Source organism: Coturnix japonica, chromosome 4 (genome assembly GCF_001577835.2).
Source record: "Coturnix japonica isolate 7356 chromosome 4, Coturnix japonica 2.1, whole genome shotgun sequence".
Taxonomy (NCBI): Eukaryota; Metazoa; Chordata; class Aves; order Galliformes; family Phasianidae; genus Coturnix; species Coturnix japonica.
The window spans coordinates 4222277-4250040 of NC_029519.1; the positions used below are offsets into that span (position 1 = coordinate 4222277).

The following is a 27764-nucleotide window of genomic DNA, read 5'->3' on the forward strand; positions in this document are numbered from 1 at the left end:
CAGCAGATGGCAGAGTTGTTTTAACATGTGGTGCAGCTCACAGGGATTTTACACTGGATTTCTTAGCAAGATCATGTCCCAGGGCTCAGAGCACTGCAGCGTGGTCTGGGAGCGAGCTGTGCCTGGGCTGAGCGTGGCAGCTCTCAGTGGGAACACACAGCCCACGAGCCCGGCTCGAAACCTCACTGCTGCCCCCCCAGTTACCATCACAGCAACTATTCCATGACATTCACAGTGATTCTGTTCTGCCTTTGTGTTCCTTTGTGAAAGATTCTGGATTGGTTCTGCAGGCTCAAGCCATGTGTGTGTCTTGTCCCCTCATTCAGTCTTAGCATTTATTAGAACTCATGGCAGTGTGTGGGTTTATGCTCAGCTGTGATTTGGTCCCTGTCTGGGGCTTATCTCCTTGCCTGCTCCTCTCAAGCAGGCTCACCCTCACTCACCCTTTCCCTGTCATTTCCACGAGTATGAGCCTGTTGGGTGCTGTGGGGATCCCTGTGACCCAGGGGATCATGCTGGGACTGACCTTGTGCTTTTCTTGGCAAGCATGGCCATGTCTCATACAACAGAGATGCTGTGCATCCTTTGCTCCTCCAGCAGATACTGCTTCTCCCACTGCCCAGCACTCTTAGGGGGACCCTTGGCCACCCCATGGTATCTAATTCTAATTTAATGCAAGCAGAAACATTAATAACAAGGCTTAACAAGCTCTTTGGTCCCTGCTATCACCACGTGTAGCGTGGCCGATCTCGCCCCAAGCGATAAAACAGCAGCACAGCACAGCGCACCTTTGATTTCCAGCTTTTGAACTGACACAAACCATGCAGCCACATCCCTTCTCTGCCCTGAGCCTTTTGTTTTGTTTGCCAGCCCCACGCAGATGCAGGTATTGTTTCAGTCCTGTCCCAGTCAGGGGAACCAGAGGAGATGCACAGGCGATGCTGGGCCCCCCCCACCCACAACACAGCACGTTGCTGTGGGAGGTGGCCGCTGTGCAAAACCTCCCGTGGGCTTTGCTTATCCCCATCACGTTTCGTTTTGGCTTTGATGGTCCCAGACCTGTGCACCCTGAGCTGGGCAGAGCTGCACCCTGGGGTGTGCGGGGTGCTCCTGCCTTCCTTCTGCGGTGACTCACGGCTGTTTGGCAGCACGGGGCTGCAGTTCACCCTGTGCCAGCCTCTATTTTTAGGAAGCTGGGAGAGGGAGGTGCAGCCGTCACAGCAAGAAGTTTCTAGTGCCTTTTGTGGTTTCACGGCTGCTCTGAGGCTTCGCATCAGCACTTTGGAGGCACGTTCTCTTAGTGGCTCTGTGTGGCTGATCATCACCACCCAGAAGTAGTGTGTGCTGCCCAGATGTGCTGTCTAGACGTGCAGTCCAGATGCAGTGAGAGCCACGTGCTCTTTGAGGACCTCCATCCTGCAATGGGGCTGGTTCCTCTGCTTTTCCTGGCTCCTCACCCACCCCGATCCCCTTGGGATCACCAGCTTGGGGTGCACCCATGGGTGCAGCAGGGATGGATGGTTGGAAACAGCTGAGGAGATGGCATCCCCTGGAGCTGGTTATCTCAGAGGGAGAGCAGCACCTTTTCCCCTTGGCTCTTGGGAGCTCAGCAAGGTGGCAAAGAAGGGAGAGATGTTTCCTCACATGTCTGGGCATTGTCTCCTGGCCTTGCAGTGACACGGGCAGCTCACATTATGCCTGCTGGAGCCTGGAGTGTTTGCTGACCCCCACAAGTGTCTCTCCATGGAGGTGGGACACCATGAGCAACCAGGCTGAAGTCTGCCATTGCCACAATGCTAACAATGGCCACCTCCTGCACTTCTCTTCCACAGGAGATGTGACCATCCCCAACTGGACCTTTCCTACTACCCCGAGGCTGCTCTGTGCTCCAGAGCTTTCTCTAAGTCATATAAAGTTTAAAAAAGATGAACGGAAACTGTACTGTAACCTTTCCTTCTCCGGATGCTGGTGATATTTTCTGTGATGTTCTGGCTCTGTCTGTCTCCTCTCTCTCCTGTGATGGGTACAGACCTGAAGACATGAGATCTTGGGAGACACAAGAAAAGGAAATCTAAAGAAATGATAAAACAAATGATGTTAAAGCTCAAATTTCTGCTTGTGGTCAGAAGGACTAAATCAGGTTTTTCTCATAGGTTTCCTTCCGCATCCCTCCTACAGCATTGCAGGCAAACTCCTTTTGTGACTCAGAATAAAATCCTCTTTCTGAGTGTCTTGCTCTTGGTGGTGCACAGCACCTGGCTTTTGTCGAGTGGAACGAGCTGGTGAGGTGAGCAGCATCTTTTAAAGAGCTACTTACATAAAACCGCAGCAAGCACCCAAAAAATTCACTCTCTTTTCATCAGCTTTCACCTTGCTGCGTTCAGAGCTGCTCCCAGCCTTTGGCAGATCACCAGGGCTTGCAACCGGATATTTTCTCAGTAAACAAAACCGACTGCAGTGGAGACAATTTGCTGATCAGCGGAAATACTGCAAGTAGGTCAATAGGAATGCAAGCGATGGATCACATTTTCCCATTGTCTCACTCGGGTTGGAGGCAGATGGGTATGGTTATGTTCAGGGGGTTGAGGGTGAAAGAAAACCCTGTTGGTTTCCCAGTGGTGCAACTGTCTCCAGGTGCAGGTGAACTTCATCTTCTCTGGGGGGATCCCACATAGGTTGGCACTGGGTTTTCCATCATCCCTCCGGACCATGCCCTCCTGCTCCCTCCCCAAAGTTCCTACAGCAGGAAGTGGCCAACAATGTACAGCCATGAGACAACCTGGCCCTGGCAGGAGCTGACATGGTTTTTGAGCCCCTCGCCCTACCCGTGTGATGCAGAACTACCATTACTACTGGTAATGGGGCCAGAGGAGATTGTTGGGGCTGGGTTGCCAACACAACAAAACGTTATCCTAAAGAAGAGCGACCAGCCTGCCCTCCTAATAAGGTGCGCTGACGAATCTCTGCTGGGATCCCCGCTGTCATATTTTCCACACCGTCTTCTTCGTCAGGGCACTGGTGACTATTGAGGCTGTGTTTCCTGGTTTGCAGAGCAAAGCAGAGAGCTTCCGTAGACATTTTGTGTTGGGGACCCCAGAGCGAAGCCTTTCCCCGTCCTCACAGAGCTGCAGGTGTGTTCTATGGGGCTGGGCTTTCCAGCATTCCCTGCAGCTTTCTCTCATTTTGGTGAAACGGTGACAGGTGGCCATCCAGAAACATCTCTGAGAGGGTTTCATCTGCCAGGGACGGCCAGGGCTCAGGGATAGCTGTGCAAAGCCTTATTTGCTGCTCTCTGTATCACTCACTGCTGTGGTTTCACACATTATTGACTGCCTCTGGGTCCCGACACTGGGGATTCGGGGAAAGTATTAAGTAACGACTTCTCGTGTCGTTTTGTTTCTCATATGAAGACTTCCTCCAAACATGAGTATTAAATTCGGAGGAAAGTCTGAAGAGCTTTGGAAAATGTCGGTGGTTGCCCTCTGGCCAAGGCATGGGGTGAGGACTTTGAAGAGCGTGCATTGATGGTTGCTGTGGCCCCCAGTGCTGTGGGGTTTTCCTGGGGGCAGCTTCTTGATGGTGCAGGAGGAAGACCCTCCATGGCAGGGACAGTTTTAGGAGCTCGGTGTCAGCTCAGAGCCCTGCCAGGGACCAGGGTTGGTATTTCCAAAGGTAATACTGATTTTAATATGAGAGGGAAGGAAAGCACTGGTTGGCAGTGCCCTCAAACTGCATGGGGGCTGCAGCCCCATCCCAAACAGGCTGTCCGGGAAAGTGACGGAGTCAGCATCACTGAAGGTGTTCAAGAAACATGGAGAAATGGCACTGAGTGACATGGTTAAGTGAGTGTGGTGGGGATGGGTTGATGGTTGTACTTGATGACCTTAGGGGTCTTTTCCAACCTTAATGATTCTGTGATTCTATGATTCTATAATTCAGTGCTCCCCTCTGTGCAAGAAGGTGGCAGAGTCAACGTGGTAAGGGGGCACAGGACCCTGAATATCCATCAGCCACTGAATTGCTGACAGCAAAGATCCTGGCACTGTAAGACATTTGTGATTTGGGTTATATTTGAGTTATTTGGCTATATTTAGGAAGGCAGTGACCTGCCAAGGTCAAATACTGACTGGGTTGCAGAGATGTTTGTGCTTTGCTACCAGCACTTGCAGTTGTAGCTAAAAGCACCCTAAACCACACAGGACAGGATGCGAGAGAGTGGGTAGATAGCAAAAGCGAGCTCTGGAACCCATCCTGCTGTGCTGTGCAGCCCTATGGCGCTGGGAGCTCTCCTCTGCTGTCACTGTGGGTGAGCAGCCCTGCTTAGCACCACCCTGCTTCTGGCAGGATCCAGCCCTTTATTTGCTGCGTGCACATCTGATAAGAGCATTGCTTTCAGCCTGTTACTTTCAAAACAACTTTGCATGATGGTTTGATCACCCCAGCCCCCTGTGCAGGCAGCCCAACTTCATTCTCTTTGCTCTAGCATGGAGCAAAGCCAGTCTGTGGTGGAGGTCTGTGGTTGGTAGCAGTGCCCAGAGTCCCCAGCAGCCCTTTCCATGCCCAGATTTGTGTTAATGGGGGCACAGTCTGAGGTTGCTTGTGCCTGTGTTTGAAGGGTGAGCACTTACTTCACCATGACACTGGAAAAGCTGCTCAAATTGTGTCTTTCCAAACTGACAGCCAAGCACCAAGACCCAAAGTCCTGCTGTCCAGGAGCATGAAGCCATGCCCACACTGTGGTCCCAGCGCCCACAGAGATGTCCCTTTCTCCAGGAGCATCCATCCTAATCCTACCCAGGAAGTCTTCACCTCTGGGAGATACAAGGGAAGGACAAGAACCAGCACAACCCATCTGCCTCCTCCAGGTATTGCAAAGTTGTCTGTCTCACAGAGGAAACAGAGTAGAAAGCCTTTCTTCTCATTTTGAGAAACTAACGAGTTCCAAAGAGCTTCCCAGTGCCTGGCAGCCCCCACCACAATTCAGAGATACTGCCCACTGACTCATGGTCCACATTGCTCTGAAGATGGCTGGTCACGAAACATTCATCCACAATAGGAAAAAAAGCAACACAACACTGGGGAAAGCCAGGAGTGTTTCAGAGATATGAAAATTGAGACTAAGAATTGCTACCTGCTTCTGGTAGGACAGTAGGAAAAAGTATGGAAGTGCACCAGAGAAGAAAGTCTAAGCAACCTCTTCTTTTTTTTTTTTGTTGTGGGAGATGGTGGTGAACAAACCTACCCACTACGAAGGGTTTTTTTCCAGGAAGTGTAGGTTGCTGCAACCTGTATCCCTTGAGCGGCGGCTGCTCACACAACAGTTCTCATGCTACTTGCAAGCAGCTCATTTGCAGGAGCACCAGCACCTTGCCCGGAGGATGAATGAAGCCTACAGCTCTGCAGCACCCCGACCCATGGGCAGCACCTCTCCCAGCACCATGAAAATGTTTCTGTGCTTCCTCGCTGTGTTCATGGTGGTACAGACCATTGGGACCGTACTCTTCTGTTTATATCTTCACATGAAGATGGATAAGGTAAGTGTTGGATAAGATAAAGCTGTCTCTGCTGGCCTGCTAACATCGTTTGCTTTCTGCATGAAGAGAGCTGGTCACCCAAAGGAGGAACGTGGGGCACGATGCTGCTGACCACTGGACTGGTGCAGAAATGGGGTTTATACACCCATGATCTTGTTCCTGCTCTAACTTGCCACTAAGAGAAGACGTACACAGACGAAGAGGGCTGTTCCCTTCTTTAACAAAGAGAGAATGGATCGGTAAAGAGGAGCTGCTAAGAGCAAACCTGGCAGACGCGGCCAGTCTGGGTGAACGTGGGTGCTGTGTTAGCCTTCAGGCTCCTGGTGGTCATGCTGGTGCCACAGCAGCACTGGGACACTCATCGGGGGGATAAAGTAGTCCAGAAATGAAGTTTTTCAAGGTCAGGATGGATGCGGCTCTGAGCACCTGATGGAGCTGTAGATGTCCCTGTTTATTACAGGGGATATGCACTAGATGACCTTTAAAGAACCATTCTGATTCAAACAGTTCTATGATTCTGCTTTGGGAAAATAAACGGTGGGTCTTAATACTTGGCTCTTTTTGATGGAAGGTGCATAGTATCCGTAATCCTGTCCTGCACGTGGGACAGCACTTAGCAAAAACTGAAGAGCTGAAAAGCTCTATTTGAAGTTGCTGTGACTGCAGCAGCACCACGCAACACTTAAAATCACTGATCTAAAACTGTTTCCCCCAAAGCAGAAAGCTATAGAAATGGAATGTACCTTAAACCCAGAATGCAGATGCAAAGATAAGACTGGTATTAAGTGGCTTTTAAATGTGTTGTCTTGATCTAAATTAAGATGTAAGCGGGTGACAGCCTGGGGCTTGGGCTTCCAGGCTGTGATTTGGGGAGGATGCCTCCTATCTGCATTTCCCAGCAGCAAGACATTGACCCTCTCTCTTCTCTCCCCCACCTGCAGATGGAAGAGGTGTTGAGTTTAAATGAAGATTACATCTTCCTGAGAAAAGTGCAGAAATGTCAGACGGGAGAAGGTCAGAAGTCGACGTTACTGGACTGTGATAAAGTTCTAAAGGGCTTCCAGGACCTCCAGTGCAAGGTAGATCGCTGCTGGGTGGATACAACCCCTGCTGAAGGTGGAGGGAGGCTCTCAGGCACACAAAGCATCACCCACAGCCTTCTTGAAATCTTGGGGCTACAGAAGAAGGGCTCTTTTTTATACGCTTTTTTACATGATATTTTTACACTAATGACATCAATGAAAAATCTCATCCATTTTTTTTCCCAAAAGCATGGCCAGAGCAAATCCAACTGCAGAGTGCCCAAGGTGGGATGGGATGGAGCTGCCATCCTGGCCTGAAAAACAATGGCATTCTGCTGTCTTCCAGCTCTCTTAGTTGCTGTGCGGGTGGGAAGGAGGATGTTAGGAGCACTTTTAAGCTCAGCCATTAATAGCAGTGCATGACTTGGACCAGCTGGAGTGAGTCCAGCAAGGAGCAGGAGGAGGATGCAATGCAAATGCCTCCCTATGGTTTAGGGACATCACCTCCACCTAATGCAGAGGCTTCTCGTGTTTGGGTAAAAAAGAGTCACCTTGCAGAGCATTTTAATTGCACAGCATTATTAAAATTAAAGACCTAAGACCAGAAGTTCTGCTACCCCCATACTGCAAAGAACAGGGCAGCCCACAGCCGTACATGATGCTGGGAAGGTGCTGGGGGATCTGATGTCTTCTGGTACCTTCTGTTGGTAACAAACAGCACCAATTGAGTTTTGTCCAGAGCATCCTTTACACACAGGCTTTAATGGTGTTTGTTTCGTACATCTTAAAACAGTGTATTATTTTAAAAAGTGGAAGGATACCTATCTTCAAGTATATATTTTTGCTGTTGTTGCAGGATAAGACAGCCAGTGAGGAGCTGCCAAAATTTGAAATGCACAGAGGTGAGTGTCATGGTGCTGCTGGAGGGCAGAGAGATGAGCGGCTGCAGGGGGAAGGGGAGAGGGGACGGGAGAGAGGGTCAGGTCCTTTGGTCCCCTTGGTGGGGTCTGTCGGGAGCAGCAGAGCATCTCCATGGGGGGACTGTGCATGGCATGGGGTTGGCAGAGACCTGGACAAAGCTGTCTTGCTAAGATACTGCATTGCCCAAAGTTGATGAAAACAAACTCAAAATTAAATCTTTCACTTTTTCTCCTTGCAGGTGATGAGCACCCCCACTCGAAGAGTAGGAATGAGACATCCGTGGCAGGTAAGCAGTGGGCACATCAAGTTCATGTCATTGCTGAGGCCAGACCCTGCCTCATTCAAATGGGAGGGGGCTTTGCAGACTGCCTCTGGGCTGGATTTGCAGCTGGGCTGGGAGTTCTGGGTTATGGGGGTAGAGCAGTGCTGGGCCCCATTAACACTGGTGTTTTCCAATTGCAGAGGAGAAGAGGCAGCCGATCGCAACGCACCTGGCAGGGGTGAAGAGCAGCAGAGCAGTGTCAGGTAAGGCAGCTCTTGTGGCTTTGTCCCCAGCACAGCCCTGGCTAGGTGATATCCTGCAGGGCTAACTGAAGAGAATAAGAGCTTGCAGGGTCAGCCTCTCAGTCTCGCAAGGACTTCTCAATCAGAGCATGTTTGATTTAATTCTGGAGTAACTGCCGGTAATCGGCAACTGCTCTTTCCATCTATGACGCAGCAATTCACCCAGAGCTCATTGTACCTGTGGAAAGCTCCGTATTAGATAAGATCAAAGAATCAAGATGCTCATTGCATTTCGAAACTCCTTGTTTGAGCACTTGTTGCAATTACAAAGCAGCCCCAATCTCAGTGGGCTGCCAGGAGCTCCACGATTCAGCAGTGGGAGGCAGAAGAGATCTCCCCATGGGAGTTCTTGTCCACAAGCTGCTCCAAGGACACCACTTATGCCCCAGAAGCAATGGCAGCAGCAGGGAGGCAGAGCTCCTGGAGGTGCGAGCAGCACCAAGCCTAGGGGGCATTCATTTTTGCAGTTCCTTGAAGAATCCTTACCTCTGCTCCAAGCACTGATCTTTAAGGTCACTTCCAACCCAAGCCAGCTTGTGATTCCATGATTTCCACATGTTTAGATGAAGAAAGCAGAGCACTCCTCCATTTGCATCAGTGCAAGGGCTTGTGTCTGCATCCCATCTTCAGGGATGGGAATCTGTGTCCCATGGTTTGGGAATAGTGTCCTGGGGCAGACAGGAACTCCCTTTTGCCCCACTGGGGTTGGAGGCTGTGATACCAAATGCCCAAGGGACTGCCCCCCAAAATCAGCCTCCCAAGCAAGATCTATCCTAGCTCAATAGCCATATTTTCTCCCCAGTGCTGGAGTGGAAGACAACGAGCTACGCCCCAACGAGCAGCTTCATAACCTACCATGAGGGGAAGCTGAAGGTGGAGAAAGCAGGAACCTACTACATCTACTCACAAGTCAGCTTCTGCACCAAGGCGGCGGCTACTGCGCCGTTCACCCTCTATATTTATTTGTACCTCCCCATGGAAGAAGACCGGCTCCTGATGAAGGGACTCGACACGCACAGCACCTCCACGGCTCTCTGTGAGCTCCAGTCCATCCGGGAGGGCGGTGTCTTTGAGCTGCGGCAGGGTGACATGGTCTTTGTCAACGTGACGGACTCAACGCTAGTGAACACCAACCCTGGCAACACCTACTTTGGCATGTTCAGGCTGTAGAGATGAGGGGCCCAGCCCGTCTCTGTTGAGCCGAAGGGCTTTCCCTGTTTCCCGTATTTATGTTCCTCCGCCTCTTTGTTGTTCTTGTTTCTTATTTTGTATATTTTGTTATTTATTGACGAGGGCCGAGGGGCCCTGAGAACAGGAAAGGAAACAAAATTTGAAGCTGTTGTTGTCTACGCTTCTCTTTTTTCTTTCATTCGTAGGGTTGCGTGTCTGGTCCACCATGCCCCACTCTGCTGGTCCCATTATGCCGTTATTTAGCAAACTCTACCAACGCTCTTTCCTTCCTAACACTGTAGGATGACTCAGGGTGCTCCAGCCTTGCTAGGTTCGTGCATATCTCCTGTGCTCATCTGCTTACAGAACACCAACGGAAAAAAAACATTAAAAGGCTGAAGAGCATCTCCTCTAAAGGAATCAATCAGCCAGGCACTGTCCCTACGTGTTGGCTGTTGGTGATACATTATTGCCACCCTAACTGTATTATGGCTGAGAACTCCTTTTTTCCACACATAGCTGCCTACAGGACTCAGCCTTCTTGCTCAACATGGCCAAGTTTGCGCTGGTTGAAATTCACCCATCATCAAAAACGCTGCTGGTGGTGGCTGGGGTGGCTGCTGCTTTCAACCCAGAGCTCTGGTAGGGTGCTGGTGCTGCTCTGCTTCTGGTGAAACCAAATTTGCCCAAGAGAATGCTCTCATGTCAGATAGAGAGCCCCTGTGGAAGGGGCATTGGCCACCATGGTCAGGATTGGACATGCTGCCCTCCATGGGAGCAGGACCAGGAAAGCACTGAGGTGGCAGGAGCACAGGGTGATACACACAGACTGGGAGCGCTTCTGGAGGCAACAGGTCTGCAGGTGGAGGAGATATCAGATCTGGGTGCTCTCTAGGGTATGCGTGGTATGAGTCTGTAGGCCTGGTCCTGCTGCAGTGCTTGAGTGCAGGTGCTGCCAGGTCGGACACATCAGTGGTGGGTGCCCATGATGCCTCCACAAAGTCAGAGCAGGGTTGCTCTGCCTGCCTGGTTTTGTTATAATTCAATTTGCAGTTTTGTGGCTGTTCTCCAAAGCTGCATAACTTTGTCTGAGAACGGAGTGTTCTTGTACCATGCCATGTATAAAAGCTATTTATTTAACTTGAGCTAAAACTGCCTCGTATTTAAGGACAGAGGGACTAACCTGAAGAGCATGGGAAAGTCTACAGTGTGAAGGAGCTGCATGTGGCTGTGGCTGTGTTTTGCAATGCATTTTGACTTTTGGGATCCCCTTTCCTGAGTGTGTCTGAAGCATTGTGCAGGCTGCAGAGCCCCAAAGAGCCAAGCATCCCATAGCACCCACTGCAATGGGGTTTTGCACAACATCATGTCCCATGGATGGGGGTTTTGTCTGCTATGAATGCTGTGAACCCTTCCCAGTGTGACCTCTTGATGTCCTACACAGGGATTAACAGGGCATCAGGACAGTGCAGGGGACAGAGCAGGGACATCTGGCCCCAAACACAATGGGACACATTGGAGATGCAGGGCAGGGCTGGGTGCATTCCAAGCAAGGGCAGCAGGGCAGCACGAAGTGCAGCTGGAGGTGTTCATTTAGGGGACTTCTAGCACCTGTCTGGAAGAGGTCTTTTGCTTTCTCTTGGATGATGCAAGGTCCTCTTTCTTGCTTTGCAGCAGGTGGATGGAATGGAATGGGACAGTGCAGTGTACAAGGTCAGAGCCTGTAGGGCTCTGGGTGGGGAGGACAGTACTCTCAGGAGTGGAGGTGCTGCTGGGCTGGAAAGCTGCTAAATGCCACCTCCCCCATCCAGTGAGTCTCCTTGCCTCGCACCGCTGCCTTTCCTGGGGCTCTTGTTTCTTGCCTCTGTATCTTCACTTGCCAAAAATAGCCTGTGGGATGCTGATGAGAGGCTGCACGTGGGAGGAGAGGCGATGTGTGTGTCACCATCCAGCTGTCAGGCTCAGCCCGTGGCCTTCTCCTGGGCTGCTTTGTTCTCCTCCCCTCTGCGGTGCCGCAGCTTTCCTCTCCCCGTGGAAAGTTTGAAGGTTATCAATACTCTGATTTTTCCCTCACTGCAGGGCCCCGCTGTCACTTATTGGGCTGTGGAATTTACGGTTTCTAAGCTGATTTTTCTCCTTTCTGAGCGAAGAAGTGAAAAGGGGCTGAGGGGAAAATGAATATGTTGGGTACTTTGGTGGCAGCTGCCCCGGCATGTGGCACCAAATGGGCACCTCTCAGGCTGCTCCAGCCACACTGGGGGTCTGACTGCATGCAGTAAGCTGCTTTTTGGGTCTGCTCTCACACTGATGGCTTTTGACACCCAGCTCTGTTGCCTGGAGGATGTTGGTGCTGCCTGAGCTATTTTGCTTGTGCAAAGGGGATGTCTGGGACCCGGTGTAAGAGAAGGGGATAAATAAGGGTCATATTCAGTAGAGACTGGGGTGGTTCTGGTTAAGACCAGGATTTGGCCTCATGGAGACGTGGGAGGGGAGGTGCTGCCTCCACAATGAGCTGAGGGTTGCTTTGTCTTTGCTCTCTGGACCACTTGATGCTCAAGGACACTTGGGTCTGGATGTGGCACTGCTCTGGCTCCACAGTTTCCTGAAGTACCACCGAGTGTCCCACCAAAGAGTTAAAGAAACCAGGGTACAGGAGAAGACTTGTCCAAGCAGTAGACCAAAGGAAATCCTGTCACCACACCTAATCCCCAGAAAAAAAAATAGATAACGCAGTAACCCCCCCAAAAAAAGAAGAAAAGGCAGGAAGTGACTTAAGTGACTTATCTACAGCAACAGAGTGGCGCGATGGAGAAGAGCTTCTCTCCATAAAGCATTCCTGCCAATGGGACACAACTAGGGCTCAAGGGATGGAAACTCATCTCCCTGCTCCAGCACCGATGGGAATGACCCCCAGACACCACAGTGACCATCCACACCAGCATTCCCCCTGGTGTCCAGTGGGTCAGAGCACAGAACGCAGCATTTCAGCCCCTTTTCTCTGATACAAGAGATGCCCATGGGAAGTGCTGCTGTACTTGCTGAGCACTCAGCAGGCTTTTGTGCTGCACCAACCTGCTTCCCTGCGTGCAGCTCCAGAGAGAGGGGAGATGGACACAAAGGGCTAAGAAGCGATTTTTATCCTTTATTTGTTGAAAATGTCAATTAAAAAACTGTCCAAAATAAAAACACGTTAGAAAAGTTGAACTCGCACAAGTAGTTACAGTAAATAAACCTACGTGACAAAGATAGAGTGGAAGGCAGCTGACACAACATCCATCTAAAGACAGACTGACTGGAACCTATTTACAAAGCACTGTAAACAAAGTAAATATGGAAACATTGCTGTCCATCCGGCATGGCTTCTTTTCCTTTTTTATTTATTTTTTTTTATTTTTTTGGCTTCTAGCTCTTAACAAATGCCTGATCCAACACCTCCCATCACCTTACATCTTACAAACATGCATATGTACACAGCACGGGCTTCAACTAAACTGTGGGTAGTGGGGAAACATTCCTACCCTCTCCTAGGTGTACAAACAGCCCTTGGTTTTCTTCCTTGTGCTGACTGCACAGTGTGAACCTCAACCCAGCCCACCTTTGGGCATGATGATGCTGGGGCAGACAGTGCTGCAACCAAGCCAGCATAAGCAGGAAGGTGGTTATGCTGGGAAATGGCTTTCCAGCACAGCAGGGTCCAGCTCTCCCTAAAGACTCTTTGACTGAATTTTAATTGCAAGGAGAGAATTGTAATTATTGCCTCTGTTACATCCTTCATGACTGACGTAGGACTGTAAGGAGCTGCAGTGTGTCTGCACACACAGGGACTGTGCTGCCCTGTGATACTCTGAAGGCTTATAATTAACGGAAGGTTAATCGTAAATGCTGCTAAGGAAGGAAGGAAAACATCAGTTATAAACTAAGGTATAACACCAAATAAGGTGAGGATAACCGATACATATGCATGTTGTCCATGTGCTGTGTTCAAGGAGCTGTGCGTAGATCTGGGAGGTGCTGCACGTCCTTGCCCCAGGAGCATTCAAGCTCTCTGTCAAAGCCTAAATATAAATACCTTTCCTATCCAAAAAGTTGCTTTTTCCTATAAGAAAAGCCCCTCTGGGGCAATGGGGGAGAAGCAGCCATCCTGGCCTTCAGGCAGGAGCCTAATGTGGGCAAAAGGAGCAGGGGACGAGCATATCTGGGGGCTGTTTTTGCTGTCAAGCAGTGTTTGCATTTCATATGTAGAAAAGCATATCCTGCGAGGGGAAGCACAGCAAAACTATAAACTCATATAATACGTGGACACTCCAAGTGAAAAGAAGGCAGGGGGTAAGAATTTCAGGTCATGCTTAAGAAAAGGGGCTGAGGGCATTACCTGTTGTGCTAACGAGCTCTTAGGAGGCAGTACTGTGCAACACACCTTCCCGTGTGCTCTGACAGGTGCTCCAGGTTTGACTTCCCCAAGGGGTTAAAACACCTTGGTGTCAATTGCATGTTTTAATCAGTATCGAGGCCACACAGGACCCGCAGTATTGCTGGGCTGTAATTCACTACAGTCAATTAATGGGGAAGAAGAAAGTGATGGGAATAGCTTCCCCAGTCGTGATTATCTGAAAAAAAGAGCACGGTGCTTTTTGGTTTCTGCTCATTGCCAACTCAATCGTGCTTTCATTCAATAAATAGGGACAGGTGCTTTTGAAGAGAATGGAAGCATCAAGAAGTGATGGGAAACTGCTGCCAGACCCTCTGTGAGCGGCAGTCACTGGCACAGGCTGGGTTTGCTCCTATGAGGTATCAGCTGCTGCAGATGGATTGTGAATCACGGACCGCTCGCTGACTGCTTGAGTTGTGGTCGATTGCTTGTTTGCTTCATTTCCTTATTAAATGGAAGAAAAACAATATATATATTTTTTCTTTTCTTTTTTTGGTAATAAAATTCCCCGAACCAACCAAATGAGGAGGAAGAAGAGGCAAAGGATCCAGTTCTGCATCCCAAAATACACCTGAGGTCACACTGCCAGCAGCTTCTCCTCGAGCTCAGGCAATCAGCGATGACTTGCGTCCCGTCTCCTCCCTGCTGCACTCATCTGTCTGCTTCAGCAGCCGCCGCACCAGCTTCTCCAGGTCCTTCCGAGACTTCAGCTCTTCCTCCAAACACTGCTTCATCCTTTTGTTCTCCTATGAAGCAGAAAAACATAGAGAGAAAGGGGTGGTTAACACCCATGCGCTCCACAAGCCAAGGTGACAAGGTGACAAGGCACCAGGGTCACTGTGACAAAGTGCCAGGGTCACTGCCCGTTTGGGAGATGAACCACGTGAACTATTTGGGGTCTGACTTGTTCAAGCAGACCCTCAACACTGACAGACGGGCATGGCAGCAGCAATGTGTCTGCAGCTACAGGGTGGGACCAGGTGAGATTTCTCCCGGACATTGCCTGGCCATCTCACAGCACAGACAGAAGCTGCAATTACCTGTTTCAGTTCCTTCACTTCATCTTTCAGTGCATAAACCGTGTCAACGAGGCTCCTGCAATAAGAAAAAAATGCAAGAAAACAGAAATTAAATGAAAAAATAAGGAGCTGAAATGCAGTAAAACAGCAACAGCATCGGGAGCTTGGTGACTGAGGCAATGGTGCTTCTATCTCCTGCTTTTCTCTTTCCTTTGTATTTTCTTTCTCTCCATTATAAGCATTGCTGTCGCTGAGGTCACTCTGGAAACACAGCCCAGGAGCACATCAGCCAAAAATTCAGCTTGTTGATAACTTCAAGACAGCAACACAGCAGCCCCAACAAACCAAACCAACCCTGCTTTGCTGTCTCGAAGTTATCAACAAGCTCTGCGGTTTGGCTTCCTTGTTTATGCTGCTGCAAAAAATAATAACAATGGTTTTTAAACTGAAGTATATCTTACAGAGCAGCCCCAAATCCTTCAGGCTGGGCTGCAAAAAGTAACCGTAGAAAGAATGCGCTGCCTGGGGAACAGGAGGGAGCCAACAGCACCACCCCAATGCTGAAGGTATGGAGCAGGCTGGGAGCACTCGGGCAGTGCTCCAAGGAGCAGCAGCAGACCGCAGTGTCTGCAGATGGAAAAGAAAAACAAACAACAAAGCCCCTTGTTTGGATCTGTCCTCCCTGACCCAGTTCACTACACCCAGAGGAGAGCTGGGACTATATATGTTGGCTCTCAAGACCTTTGTGTGGGCTCCCAGGGGGACGCAGCTATCTCTGAACTGCTGAGAATGCAGCACTGTACTTAAAAAGGGAGAAAATAGCCACTGGAACAGCCTGGTGCTCTTGGGATAAGGCAGCAGCCTGGCCAGGGGTCTGCAGCCTCACTTACTTTTCCTCTGTGACAGTCTGACCATTGCTTCTCGTTTCCTCAATGATGATTTTCTCCTCCTCGGGAAGAAGGACTTGGGGGATGGAGTCCTTTCGGGAGCCTGTGTGCAAGAAATGCTCATCAGGAAGAAAAAGGGAGATTTTTCCTGGAGCCCACAGCAGGGGCTGGGAGGGTGATGCAGGGGCTGGGTGTGCAGCTGGGCCAGAGCAGCGAGGGACAGCTTCCAGACCCAGAGCACTCACAGCTCCATCATTACTTATAAATGAAGTGCTTCGGGGAAGGTCAGGAGCTCTCTGAAGAACACGACCTCCCTTTCACAAACGTGCCATAATTTGATAGTTCAGTGATTTAATTTGACATCTTACCAGCAGTGATAAATACTTTTATTTCCAGCGTTGAAGATGGTAGATAGGTTCTTATGAAGCAGCTCGTTTTTAAATACGCAGCTGATGGAGAGATAATATTCATGCTTCCTTTCTAAAGCTACATGCAACCCGAGATTAGCATCAGGTTTTCAGTGCTGACAGCCACAGGCACTGACGAGGGTTGTTTAATTCCTAACAAGTGCTGGTGAAGTAGCTGCATCACATCTGCCCTCCTATCTGCTCATTCTCTGTGTTTAGAAGAAAAACAATGGCAACTAAACCACTGAGCAGATGAAGCTCCCTTATCTCAAAGATTGAACACCACACAGTTTCCTAACATGAGTCTCACTGCTCACTGATGTAACAAGCTGGGTTTTTTTTCCCAGAGGGTTATCAGCGCTACAGGCAGGAGGAGCATTCAAGAACCTGCTGTGTGCCCACCTGAGCTGAGTGCCTGCTGGAAGCCCGCCCCGGTGCAGTACGCCTCGATCACCTTCAGGATCTGAGCATCTTCCTCCAGTGCAGCAGTACCTGGAACACAGCACACACATCAGCTGCTGCAAAAGCCAAGATCTCTGTGTTCAGCCTTTGGGCATGAAGGTGTTGTTTCCTTGACTGACAGTCTTGGGACTTTCCCTAATTCCTTTCTGAGCTCCTTCACATTTTCTGGCCTTTGCAACATCCTGTGACACTAAACACCATGAAAGGTGTGAAGGCACACTTCTTGCTGCCTAGAGGAACTCAGGGTCAGAACGGCATCTCACTACTTTCAAGCAGCAATTTGGCTTTGTGGCCACAATGAACCACCTGCAGCCAGGTGTCCTCATGGTGGGAATCACACTGAAAGGACATGGTGCTGCTTGGGGCCCCAGCTCAGGGTCTGCACACAGCTGGAGCCCCAGCAGCACACAGGCTCACTGCTGAGCCGCATCCTGCAAGGGAAAAAAGGCCCTTCTCAAAGCCCTGTGGAGATTGCTGAGCTCAAACCTCAGAAAAGATCAAGAATCAGCACTTACTTTTCCTAATAACAAACTCTTCATCTGATGCTTTTCTCTCAGTTTTCCTTTTTGGAAGAAACTTCTTCATGGTTTTTGGACTTTTGCTGGAGTCCTATAGGGAAAGAGAGTGTTGTGTTCAACCAGCACCAAAGGCAGCTCCAACAGCAGAGCAGCTCAGGCTGGATGCAGCTATTGGTGCTACGCACAAAGCACTACAGCACTACAAAGCAGACAATGACAGCGGTGGGGGAAATGGTGTTCTTTGCTTTTCCCACATGTCCACTGCTCCCTCTCACACAGGTGGGAATTCATAGAATCATTCAGGTTGGAAAAGACCACTAGGATCCCCAAGTCCAACCCCAGCCCACCCCACCATGCCCATCACCACGTCCCTCAGTGCCACATCCCCACAATTCTGGAGCAGCTCCAGGGACGGTGACCCCATCACCTCACTGAGTAGAAACGTTTCCTAATTGCACCTGCAGGTCTGGGACAGGACACGCTCCTTTAGCAGATATCCCTCAGCTAACAGCCTTTGGCCAAAGAACTCAGCCACATTCACAGCACTTTGTGTTTGCTTATCAGCAATGTGGCCTCCGTCAGAAAACTTTAAAATACTGTTTATTTCCTTGACACAACTTGATTTCTAATAAAAAGAAGAAATAGCAAACAGCATTGCTTCTCAATGCACCGCATTTGCTTGAGAGTACAAATAACCCCCAACATACACAGAGAACAAACAAGCACACGCACAGTTAGTGTTTGCTGTGGCTCTGCTAGGAAGGAACACAAGCTCTTTGTCTCCTTCACTGAGTTACACGTCTTGCTGATTAGGAATTAGTACATTAATAGGTTACATGCAATTCCAGTTTTAAGGAACGATGAGGCATGCCAGGAAGTTTTAGTAGCAGGGTCCTAAATCCTTCTTGAGAGATCTCCCAGCATTTGCCAGTTGCCACTGACTCTCGTGTTAAGTTATAGATACAGCCAGGCAAAACAAGGGTTGTGCAAGCACAAGAAGCATGAACAGCACCAAGCAGCCTTTGCCACGACAAGCCAAAGAGATGGATCTACCCTTACCTTTAAGATATAAGACATCCTCTACAATGAATATGCAAAGAAAGAGAAGATGAGTGTGAGAGACTGATGATTTTACTGACCGAGTCCATTAAATCCACAATTCTAAAACACATTTAAATGTTAGTGCTGCGATTAATTCATCACACCCTCCACACTGCTTCTGCTATCAGCATGCAAAAGAGAACGGCGCCATGCAAAACTGACCGAGTTACATGGGAAACTCATGGGAAGCAGGCATTAATCCACTCCGAAGACATCCATAGAGAGAGCATGCCTCCTGGGTTAGTGGTAGGTTTCAGTAGATGTTGCTTGTTTAAGAGAATGGTGCTTAAAATGGGCTGACATCCACAGGACTGGTGCCTGGGGATAAAGGGATGCAGTGCTCTGCCCAACCTATGGCAAAGCCCAGGGCTGTGGCTTCTCAGAGGGCACCGCTCGGCTTTCCTGCTGCTCCAAGCAGCAGAAGTTACAAATCCCAGTGCTAAAAAACCCCTTCACCTAATGCAACCGACAAAAAGAAAGAAACGAAATGGAAATCATCTGTAAACCTTTCTCACTTCGCTAACTAACCTGAATCCGGGCACACTGCTTTACTCACAGCACCTGCTCTGTCACTGCAAATGATTACTGGAAACAGAACAGGAAAAATGACCCAATTTCAATGGAAATAACAGCGGTGCTGTGCAGTACGCAAGCAGGTTCTGGGGTTTCCTGAACACAGCTAGGTATGAGGAAATGCACAAGACTGTGCCATCCCATCCTACACCACCAGAAGCCAATTAAAGTAACAATGGATGTCTGAAAATCTCTCATCTTTTAATCAAACTCCCCCACGCTCTTCCCTGCAAGCGACACTTGAAATGGTTCTATTTGTTCATTGTAAAAACAAGGAGACTTGTGCTCGGCTGTTAGCATCGCTCATTTTGTGCTACAGTTTAATCTGGGACCAATAACTGCAATTGCCACTGCAGGGCCATGGGCTGCATGCCCAGGGCTATCACCTGGAGGTGGTGGAAAAGCTCTTTGCTATCAGAGGGCTCTGCAGCAGTGAGTGCAAATGAAGGCTCATGAAGGCTGGGGGTGCTGTGATACCACTGCTCCCATCCACACCACACTATTGGGCCTTCTAGGTGCTGTGTGCAGCCCCTTGGGGCTCCCTGCTGCCGGCAGCACCTCTCACCTCCTTTACACTGATGGTGTAAAAGATCCACGGCAGGGAATGAGTGAGAAATCACAAAGGAGATTGAGGTATTAACAAAATCACTCAATCTGTGGTTTTGGCCTCTATTGTAAATCGATCTCACCCTTGTACTTTCATATGGAAAAATTTCTCCTCTAATTAAAGTCTCTCCCTAGATTTCAGTGCACCGTGCAAGCACAAGGCTGTTTAGTCCACATTAAAGATTTGGAACATGCAAAGCTGAAGGGTGGTTTCCCACCTATTCATTTGGTTCCAGATCTATTTAATTCCCAAAGTGAAATGCGTTGTTTCATGAATTTGAAGAAATATATCAAAACACAGTGAAGCAACCTCAAAACCTCGGCCTGGAACAGTAGCCCCACAGCCCTGTGGGCGCTGTCCCTGCGTGCTGGGGGGCTGAGCTGCCCATGAGCCCTGTCCCCATCCCCATCTCTCTCCTCCTGGGAGCCCAGGCAGTGATGCTCCCATACTGCCGTACCCAGAAAGGCCGGTGACTCAGAACTGGAGTGCTCAGTCAGTAAGAGGAACGTTGCCACGTTACTGGTGAGTAATCCCAAAAGTTTAATGCAAGGTAGGGAAGGACGATGCTGCAGTTGCAGTGGGGGGTGAGAATGGGAGCAGGGGTTTATTTTGGGTTTCCCCATGCTGCCTCCTACCTCAGGCTGGGGGTTGTTGCGGGGGATGCTACACATCCCAGAGGGTGATGGGTGTGTGAATATGGGGTCAAACATCACGGCTGCTGCACCGCTCTGCTCGGGCCACCAAAACATAGGTATAAATCATACAAAACACCAGACCTGTCCCTCAGTGCAGCTGTGGGCTTGACACCGGGGATGGGGTTGACCCTGTAAATGCACACGCTCATGCTTCACTTGCAGCTCAAAGCCAGCTGCAGCAACCAGCATGCATCACTCATTTGCACAGCGTTTTCTCTCAGCATCCCTGTTGCCTAAAGGAGCAGCAAACCCACACTGGGGTAAGATGGCTGAACACAAGTGTTAAGGAATCACAGTGCTCACCAGGCACACGGCATTACCTCTTTGTAACTCAGCGCTGCCGATGGTCGGAGGGGAGGAGCGGGACGGAGGCAGCTCAAGCTCCAGGGTTTGAGGATTTTGGGGGGCTCCAGGGGACCACGGATCTGACCGGTGGAGCCAAATGTCTGAGAAAATGGATGAGAAAAAGCTCAGCCAGCACTGAGGAACAGCGGGCAGCAGGCAGGCTGGGAGGGAGCTCACTTACCGAATGGGTGCTCCAGGACTGTGTTTTGGACACGGTGTTGCACGTCCCTTTGGTCAACCTCTGCAAGTGCTCAAGCCACTCGTGCAAGTCCTGGCTGGTGCTGCAGGACACAGTGATGCGCTCCATCATGTTCCCTGCAACAGGGGGTCAAACAGCCAGCTTTAGCTGGGTTGGCATGGGGAGATGTCCAGAACGTGGACAGCACACAGTACAAGAGCAAAGAGGAGGAGAACTGGTACTGGTGGCAGCTGCTGCTCGCACTCAAGCAGCCCCAGGAAGAGGCCACACACTGACCTGCGATTTCAAACACATGCTCATTCCCTTCTGCATCTTCCAGCTTTGTCAGCGTCATTCCTGTTAAAGGCAGCCTTCCCTAGGAGAAGTGAGCAGGAATCAGTGTTTGCGACTGCCTCCTGCATGGGCGTTGTTCTGCTCCTTTCTGCTGATTCCCTTCTCTGGGAACTGCCATTAGAAACTATTTTGTGAAAGCCTCAGACTGTAGGAAGAGGTGCCTCTGATGTATGGATCTAAATTTCCCTGCACAACCAGGTTAAACCCCTGAGCAGAGGCTCACCTGCCACTCATTCTACTCACCCTTTTTACACTGAAGTCAGGACTACCAACTTTCCCTGGTCCTTCTGAACACCTTCCCTGTGCCTCTGCTTTGTGTGATGCACTGCCTGCTCACCTCCCTCCCACTGGTGGGTGACATCTCAAAACTCAGCCAAATCCTTCCCAAACCTTCACCATCTGCCTCATCACCTTCACATATGACTGTGAGATATCATCCACTAACAGGCAGTTTGTATGGGGAAAAACCCCACAGTGAGCTCAGGACACCCAACACACACCGAATGCTTGAGAACAGCATGCAGGACAGGTATTGGTGTGGTTCTGTGTTCTAATTGCAGAGCATTCACACTTCCCAAATGCTGTCTAACCCATTGGCAGCACAGAGGTGCTCGCAGTGTGCCCTGGCACATGTGGCAGAACACAGCCCAGCTTCCCAGCCCATTTACATCACAACAGAGATTCAAATTTGATGAAGAGATATCTGATATCCTTTCCACACCCGATGCCTTGCAGCTTCAAATCAAGCATGCCTACCTGATAGATGAACCCACTCATTCTCGGGCTTGCAGACAGCATGAGCAAAACGTTTGAAAACAACAAGAAATATCGCTCTTCTTTCTCCTGCCAGGACAAGAATGGAGGTTAGGCCAGTCTGAAGTGCAGCACAAGCACTCCCCTGCAGCAAACCAAACCTGCTGCAATTGCAGCCACGATCTGAGAGGGACCAACCCCAAACCACTCATTTTGGCTTTTTCTTTTCTTTACAGCATCTTATTTCTGCATTGGCTTTTCTGAGCAAACAGTTCCTTCCGCATCCTGCTGATTCTGAAGATATAATTGATTTCCCCTCCCCATCAGAAGACCAAGACCTCATGTCCCCAGCACCTCACATCCCAAACAGAACTTGGGGACTGGACTCTGCAGGGCTTTGCAGAACAGGTCATAGGGAAGCAAACAAGTCAATGCTAACAGGCACCACCCACCAAGCAGACACCCAGCACACAGTATTAATGGGTCTAACACTATTGATGGGTGCCTGCTGGAGGTACAGGTGTGACACTTAGGCAGTGGGTTCTGCCTGTCACAGAATGCATGCAGGACATGGCAACAGGTGTCATTAACAGATAGCAACAAGGCACCCTCATTTCTCATTGCTCAGAGTAAGTCATGGAGGAAAAGAGGGAAAGTAACATGCTGTGTTAACACAGCACTGGGGCATGATGCTTTCGTGCAGGAGATGCACTCACCTCACTGCCCCCGCTCTGCACCATGACCTGGGACATGTAGATGATGTTTCCCATTGTTTTTATGTCCTCTCCTTCCCAGCGCTGGATGGATTCAGAAAGGATCTGCAGCTCAAGCTGTTTCCTCTTCCTCAGCTCCTGGCACTGCGACTGCAAATCACCACAGAGCGCTCCATTAGCAAAAGGGCCAGCACAAACCCAGACCATCCCAATGAAGATGGTTTCACCCATCAGCCATGCTGGGCTCAGTTCTACTCCTCTACCACAAAAGGAACCCAGAATGATGACAAAAACCCAGCCAAGGTCAATATTATCACTCATAAAAAACAGCTGCCATCTTGTGAAATCATCACTGCTTCGGCTCTGCTTCCCAAACCCTGTCAAGAATCACACCACGCTGATTTATGGTGTAATGAATATGTTCAGATTCCAAACCAATTGCACTGAGCAAACTTTTCTTTCCAAACCAGCTCTACCTCTGAGAGTACAGGGTCACATTTTCCAAACCAAGGGAGCCGCACAGCTAAACGTTTCTCATTTTGCTGGTACTCAGAGGTTCATCCCATTTTGCTGAAGCAGCAAAGGGAGTTATCCCTGCAGTGGTGCACAGCCCCTAGAGATCAGATGTGCAGATATTTTCTTATCAGAATCTGCAGCGAGATGCGGTGCAGTGGAGCAGCACAAAAGGGAACTTCTGGAGCTGCACAAGGCTGCAGCGATGCTCACAACTGTGGACTGGTGGAGCAAATTCATACCAAGTGCTCAGAGGTCCCTCGTGGACTAAGCAGAGGCAGCACACAGCAGGGTTGTGCAGTCACTGCCTTCACCTTCTGACCCCAGACACAGTGGGCCCATGAGAAGCATCCCTGCCCATCAAACCTCAGACCCACAGCGAACCCCTCTAGTCCTACATTACATTGAGTTGCTCAGTGCACAATTCAAAGAAAGCCATCTATCACTTATGGGCATTCCTAAAGACTTATGACACGTTACAATTTCACAGAACCATTCCCCTCCTAGAATAAATGGAACGGGAGCTGAGTTTCTAAGTAAATGTAACAAGATCACCCTTTCCTGTTTTCTATGAACTTTCTCCTCCCCATCTTTTATCTGCGCTGCTAAGCAATGAAACCTGCATCTGCCATGCTAAGGAAGGAAGTTGGACCACATCTGGAGTGGTTATAGTGAAAGGTATTTAGTGGCTACAAAGAAAGAGAGACGATAGCTTTTATAATAACTGAAAGAAGCTTTGCTAGATGAAACCTTTGTGCATGTGGATGAGTTTCGCTCCTCTTTTTCATTTCACTGCACCAAGACTTTGAGGGGCGTAGGTAGCACAGAACACAGAAACAGCACTGGTATGTGCCTCTGACTCATCATATTGCTGCCTTTTGTCCATTCCTCACTGATGGCCACAGCATCAGGAGCCACAAACACGTGCGTCTCGACCAGGGATGCCCATGGGGCACATCTGAACCAACAGCATCAGGTGGCACATGATGAAGGTGCAAAGCAAAAGGAGATGAAAGGGCTGCAGCCACCAGCGCTGCCCACACACAGCTCTGCAGCAGCATTCAGAGCTGGAGATCTCTGCTGCTGGGAGCACACAGCCAGCACATGATTGCTGAGAGACGCAACCAGAGGGGCACCCAAGGCCTGCAACCTGAAATTAAGAGTCTTTATCAACCATCTTTTCCATTCCAAAAGACCTTTTTCTCTGTTGTTTTCTCTTCTTTTCTTTTTTCTTTTTTAAACGAGGAGACAAATGTCAGGCTTGACTCACTCTTCATGAAACGCACCCGTGAAATGGAGTGCTCTATTTTAAGAATCACCACCTACCACCAGAGACTTGAAGGATGTGATGGCTTTCAGGATGTCATCGTGATCTGCATGCGCCTCCTAGTGAAGGGAGAGAAAAATCCCTGAGCCACGTGAAGCCACAGCCCTGCAAAGCACAATAAGCACCCCATGGCCCCAGCAAAACCAGGGGCAGCCCAAATCCCCCCAGGTACCCCCACAGCCATGCAGCTCATTGATCTCAGCCTAACTTAAAGAGGCAGGCAGAGTAAGAGGAGACAAAATCAATTCAAACATGTAGGGCAAATTTCTGGTCTCACATTTACAAAGGAAACTTCTATTTGCATTCTATTGCACCACCAAGGGTGTGATTTCTCCCATGCAAGGGAATTGCCATCAGGGGTGCAATTCCAGCCCTGGGTTTGAGACACATCTTGGGCCAGGGAGGGGGAAGCAGGATGCTGCCTCTTATCTCTGGCTGCTGCTGCATGCTGGTATGCTCCCAGCACTCTGGGCATCCAGGGCCCTACGTAGGAAGGTCTTCACCATCTAGACCTCATGCCAAGCAAATCAGAAGGTATCCAGGGTGTTATGGGGCTGTCAGAGCCCCTCTGAACCCAGGACAAGAGCTGCCCTGAACAGACCTGTCCCACCTCTAGCTGTGCAGTAGTACAGGGAACACTGGTACACAACCATGCTGCGTACATCCATGCTTCTCCCAGGGCATCACAACTTAAACCCTACTGACTCATGCAACAAAACCTCCACTCCCACACTCAGCTTGGAAGCTAAGAGAAATAAGGGAAGCTTGTGTCCCTAAATCCACTGTAGAACCCCCACAGCATCCTGACAAGAGCAAACAGCTCCCTGCCAGGCTCAGCTCTTCCCTGGCAGTGGGACCTCTCCCACAATGGCGCGGGGCCTGATGCCCTCTCCCAGGCACAGATGTGGATTTGGACAACCATAGCTAAAAGTCTGCTGAGTAATTATCTGCTGATTAACACTGGGAGAGGGAAAAGCATTTTAAAGCAGCCTATTGGGTCTGCTTTCCTCATGCTCTGGCATGCGGGGGTATGCCTGCCTGGTGCTCCTGCATCCCACCTACCTCCATGTGCCGCTCCAGCTCCTGCAGAAGAGTCACATATTTGTCCAGCCTCAGGAAGGGTTTGCTGAGGCTCGTGGTTAAGATGAGAATGCCTGGGTTGGCCGCACCCTGGCTCTCCATGAACTTCTCCAGCTCATCACTATAAATAGAAGCAACAACAAGAAGCAGGGCTGTGTTTTGCTGCCTCGCACACCCTCCCAATAGCTCCCAGTGCTCTGAGCTCTGCTTTTTGAAAGGCAGTCCACCCTCCCATGTGAAAAAACCCTGCAGATGAAGTGGGGATGCTTCATGGGTGTGTGTGCTTGTGCATAGGGCTTTGCCAGGCTGAACCGCGGCTGGATTTCAGCAGGTAACAAACTATATTGTGAGCTTCCTTTATAGAAAGGAACTACACAGTATGACCAGGGTCCCGGTCATGACACTGCTGCAGGGAGGACAGCTGAGCCACATCAGGGATGACACAGCTGCAGCCTTTCGGTTCATCATGCTCTTTAGCAGAGCCTTACACAAACTCAGGTGTGAAGGAAGGTGCTGTTAGTGCAGAGCAAACAGCCAGCTAAACAGCAGCTCTGTCCTTAAAGTGGGCAACTTGGGGTGATTTAATGTACATCCTCCTTTTGCAACAACGTGCCCAAAGTATTGTGGCATGGGGGAACATCTTCCCATCTGGGTGAGCACTGCAGCCTCAGGTGTGAAGTAGCACCCAGGTTCTTTAGACTACAACAAGCACAGGAGATGCTACGCAAGGGCTGAGAGAGACAAATGAAAAGCCCAGACATCTAGCAGTTTTCCCAGCAGCAAGATCCCTTGCTGTCTCCTGATCCTGTTGGCAACACCTGGGGCAAAGCCATGTCCCCCATCACTCACCTGTGCTGCGTGAGGACATTGACAGCAGAAGGGTGGTTCGCGCAGTACGTCAGGTACAGGGAGCGGAACTGGGCCATCAGGTTCATAAAGCAGCCTCCCACACGCTGCTGGTTCTCAGGGAGCCTAAGAGCACCAACATGCTGTTATTGAGGTTCCTCATCTGCACTCTGCACCTATGGTGTGCTTGCCTATCTGCACAGGAGCCACCTGCTATGCGGGGTCACTGCACAGCTGGAGCACCCACACCTCTCACATTGAGGAGGAGGAAGGTCCTCAGGCGGGACTGAGGTTCTATGGGATCACTGAGCACCAGAGCCCAGGATACAGGGTGACCCAGCAGATGAGAAGCCGTAGCCCCCTGCAGATGGCTCCCAAAAGAAAGCACAAGCTCTGAGCATTTGCTCTTTGCTCACCAGCAACCCCCATCTTTATCCCTGCAATTGTCTGCACGTTTGGGCTGGCGATGCTTTCACATCAAGTATTCTGCAGACACCTTGACAGTAGAAATATCAACGTTTTTTCTCCTTCCTGCCAAAGCACTACCTGCTGCTTTTCTTCAATCCTGCTATTTTCTATATTTAACATCCACGAATGGGTCTTTCTATTATTTTTAGCTGCAATTTAATAGCTAACAACCCCAGTGCAGTGGCATAATCTTACTTCGCAACATCTTCCAAGGCTTGGTTCAGGGTTTGCTGAAATGCACTGATTTCCTCCACATTTCCCAGCAGCGACGCGATGTCCACAGCACTGAGCCTAGAAGAGTCAAATCACCAGTGAGCACCAAAGCAGAGCTCTCAGGACAGCCCCGTGGTGTCTGCAAGCAGCCCTCCCAAAAAGGGCCAAGGATTTGTTTCCCCAGACACATCACGGGGAAACACAAAATCCAGGATCCGTGAGCTACAGACCACAGGCTCCCAGAGAAGAAGTCTGCTGCCGAGGATTACCTTAATTGGATTTTAATCACTTAATCACGCTAATCTTCTCACGTGTTTAGCTGTCTAATAGACACAGACAGATGGGATTTCTTCCAGGGGTGGGGAGGGAGGTGTGTGCGCAGACACAAAGACAGATTTGTCTTTACAGGCTCATACTGTGGGTCCCCTACATGAGGAGGGTCCCACAGAGCAGCCCCTACAAGCGGGGGTTGCTTTCTTCCTTAAGGTTGGAATTTTCCTCACCATAAGCAGCACGCCTGCTTCTGTCACCATGCTTCTCTCTGTCTCACTTCAGCCTCTTACTGCCTGCAGTGTGGGTAGGCTGAGAGCATGGGGAATTTCCACAGCTGGAGACATCCCAACAGGAAGATTTGGGGAAGGAAAGTGAGATGTTGAGGGAGTTTAAGCAGAACGCTTCTTGCTCAGCAGCAGCTCAGGCTCAATGAGAGGCAACACCAGTGAAGAGGAGCCCAATGAAGAGATGACTGGGAGGTGCCACTGAGGGCTGAGAAGTCACAAGACAAATGACAAGGGAAGAAGCCATGCAAGGCACAGCGCCAGGAAGCATGCACACAGCAGCCTGCAGGTGGATGGGAGCAGCCAGCCCTCAACCAGACAGAAATGCCCATCTCCAGCAGCTGAGCACCTGCATGACTGCTGGGGAAGGGGAAAGAGCAGAAATCTGTACCAATGTTTCTGTTTTTTCTAGTTCACAGAGGCGTGAGGCTCTACCAGAAGGCCAGTAACAGTCCCTAAACATTCAAAAGCAAGAAAGTAATGAACTGCGGTCAATTTTACAGGGTTC

At 49.9% G+C, this 27764-nt stretch overlaps 2 protein-coding genes across 4 annotated transcripts in view; one reads left to right on the forward strand and one right to left on the reverse strand.

Annotated features, from left to right (window-relative positions):
* Positions 1-3936: 3936 nt before the first annotated feature.
* On the forward strand, positions 3937-9381 carry CD40LG (CD40 ligand). The gene is made up of 6 exons (XM_015860279.2): positions 3937-5534; positions 6476-6613; positions 7413-7458; positions 7716-7763; positions 7940-8002; positions 8844-9381. The coding sequence occupies exons 1-6, from the start codon at positions 5223-5225 to the stop codon at positions 9209-9211; spliced, it is 975 nt and encodes a 324-aa protein (XP_015715765.2). The 5' UTR covers positions 3937-5222; the 3' UTR covers positions 9212-9381.
* A 2952-nt stretch (positions 9382-12333) lies between these two features.
* The window catches only part of ARHGEF6 (Rac/Cdc42 guanine nucleotide exchange factor 6), a 34836-nt gene continuing 19405 nt past the window's right edge, over positions 12334-27764 (reverse strand). Inside the window, exons 9-23 of one of the 3 annotated variants that reach the window (XM_015860339.2) lie at positions 26682-26777; positions 26022-26144; positions 25155-25293; positions 24092-24151; positions 22256-22402; positions 21543-21629; positions 20730-20808; positions 20436-20569; positions 20230-20355; positions 17993-18013; positions 16931-17024; positions 16356-16445; positions 15550-15649; positions 14681-14735; positions 12334-14386 (exon numbers count right to left, since the gene is read on the reverse strand). In XM_015860339.2, coding sequence (XP_015715825.1) covers positions 14246-14386; positions 14681-14735; positions 15550-15649; positions 16356-16445; positions 16931-17024; positions 17993-18013; positions 20230-20355; positions 20436-20569; positions 20730-20808; positions 21543-21629; positions 22256-22402; positions 24092-24151; positions 25155-25293; positions 26022-26144; positions 26682-26777 — 1492 coding nt within the window. In that variant the 3' untranslated portion in view covers positions 12334-14245. The remainder of the gene's footprint in view (positions 14387-14680; positions 14736-15549; positions 15650-16355; positions 16446-16930; positions 17025-17992; positions 18014-20229; positions 20356-20435; positions 20570-20729; positions 20809-21542; positions 21630-22255; positions 22403-24091; positions 24152-25154; positions 25294-26021; positions 26145-26681; positions 26778-27764) is intronic. The other 2 variants (XM_015860341.2, XM_015860340.2) reach the window with 2 other exon arrangements.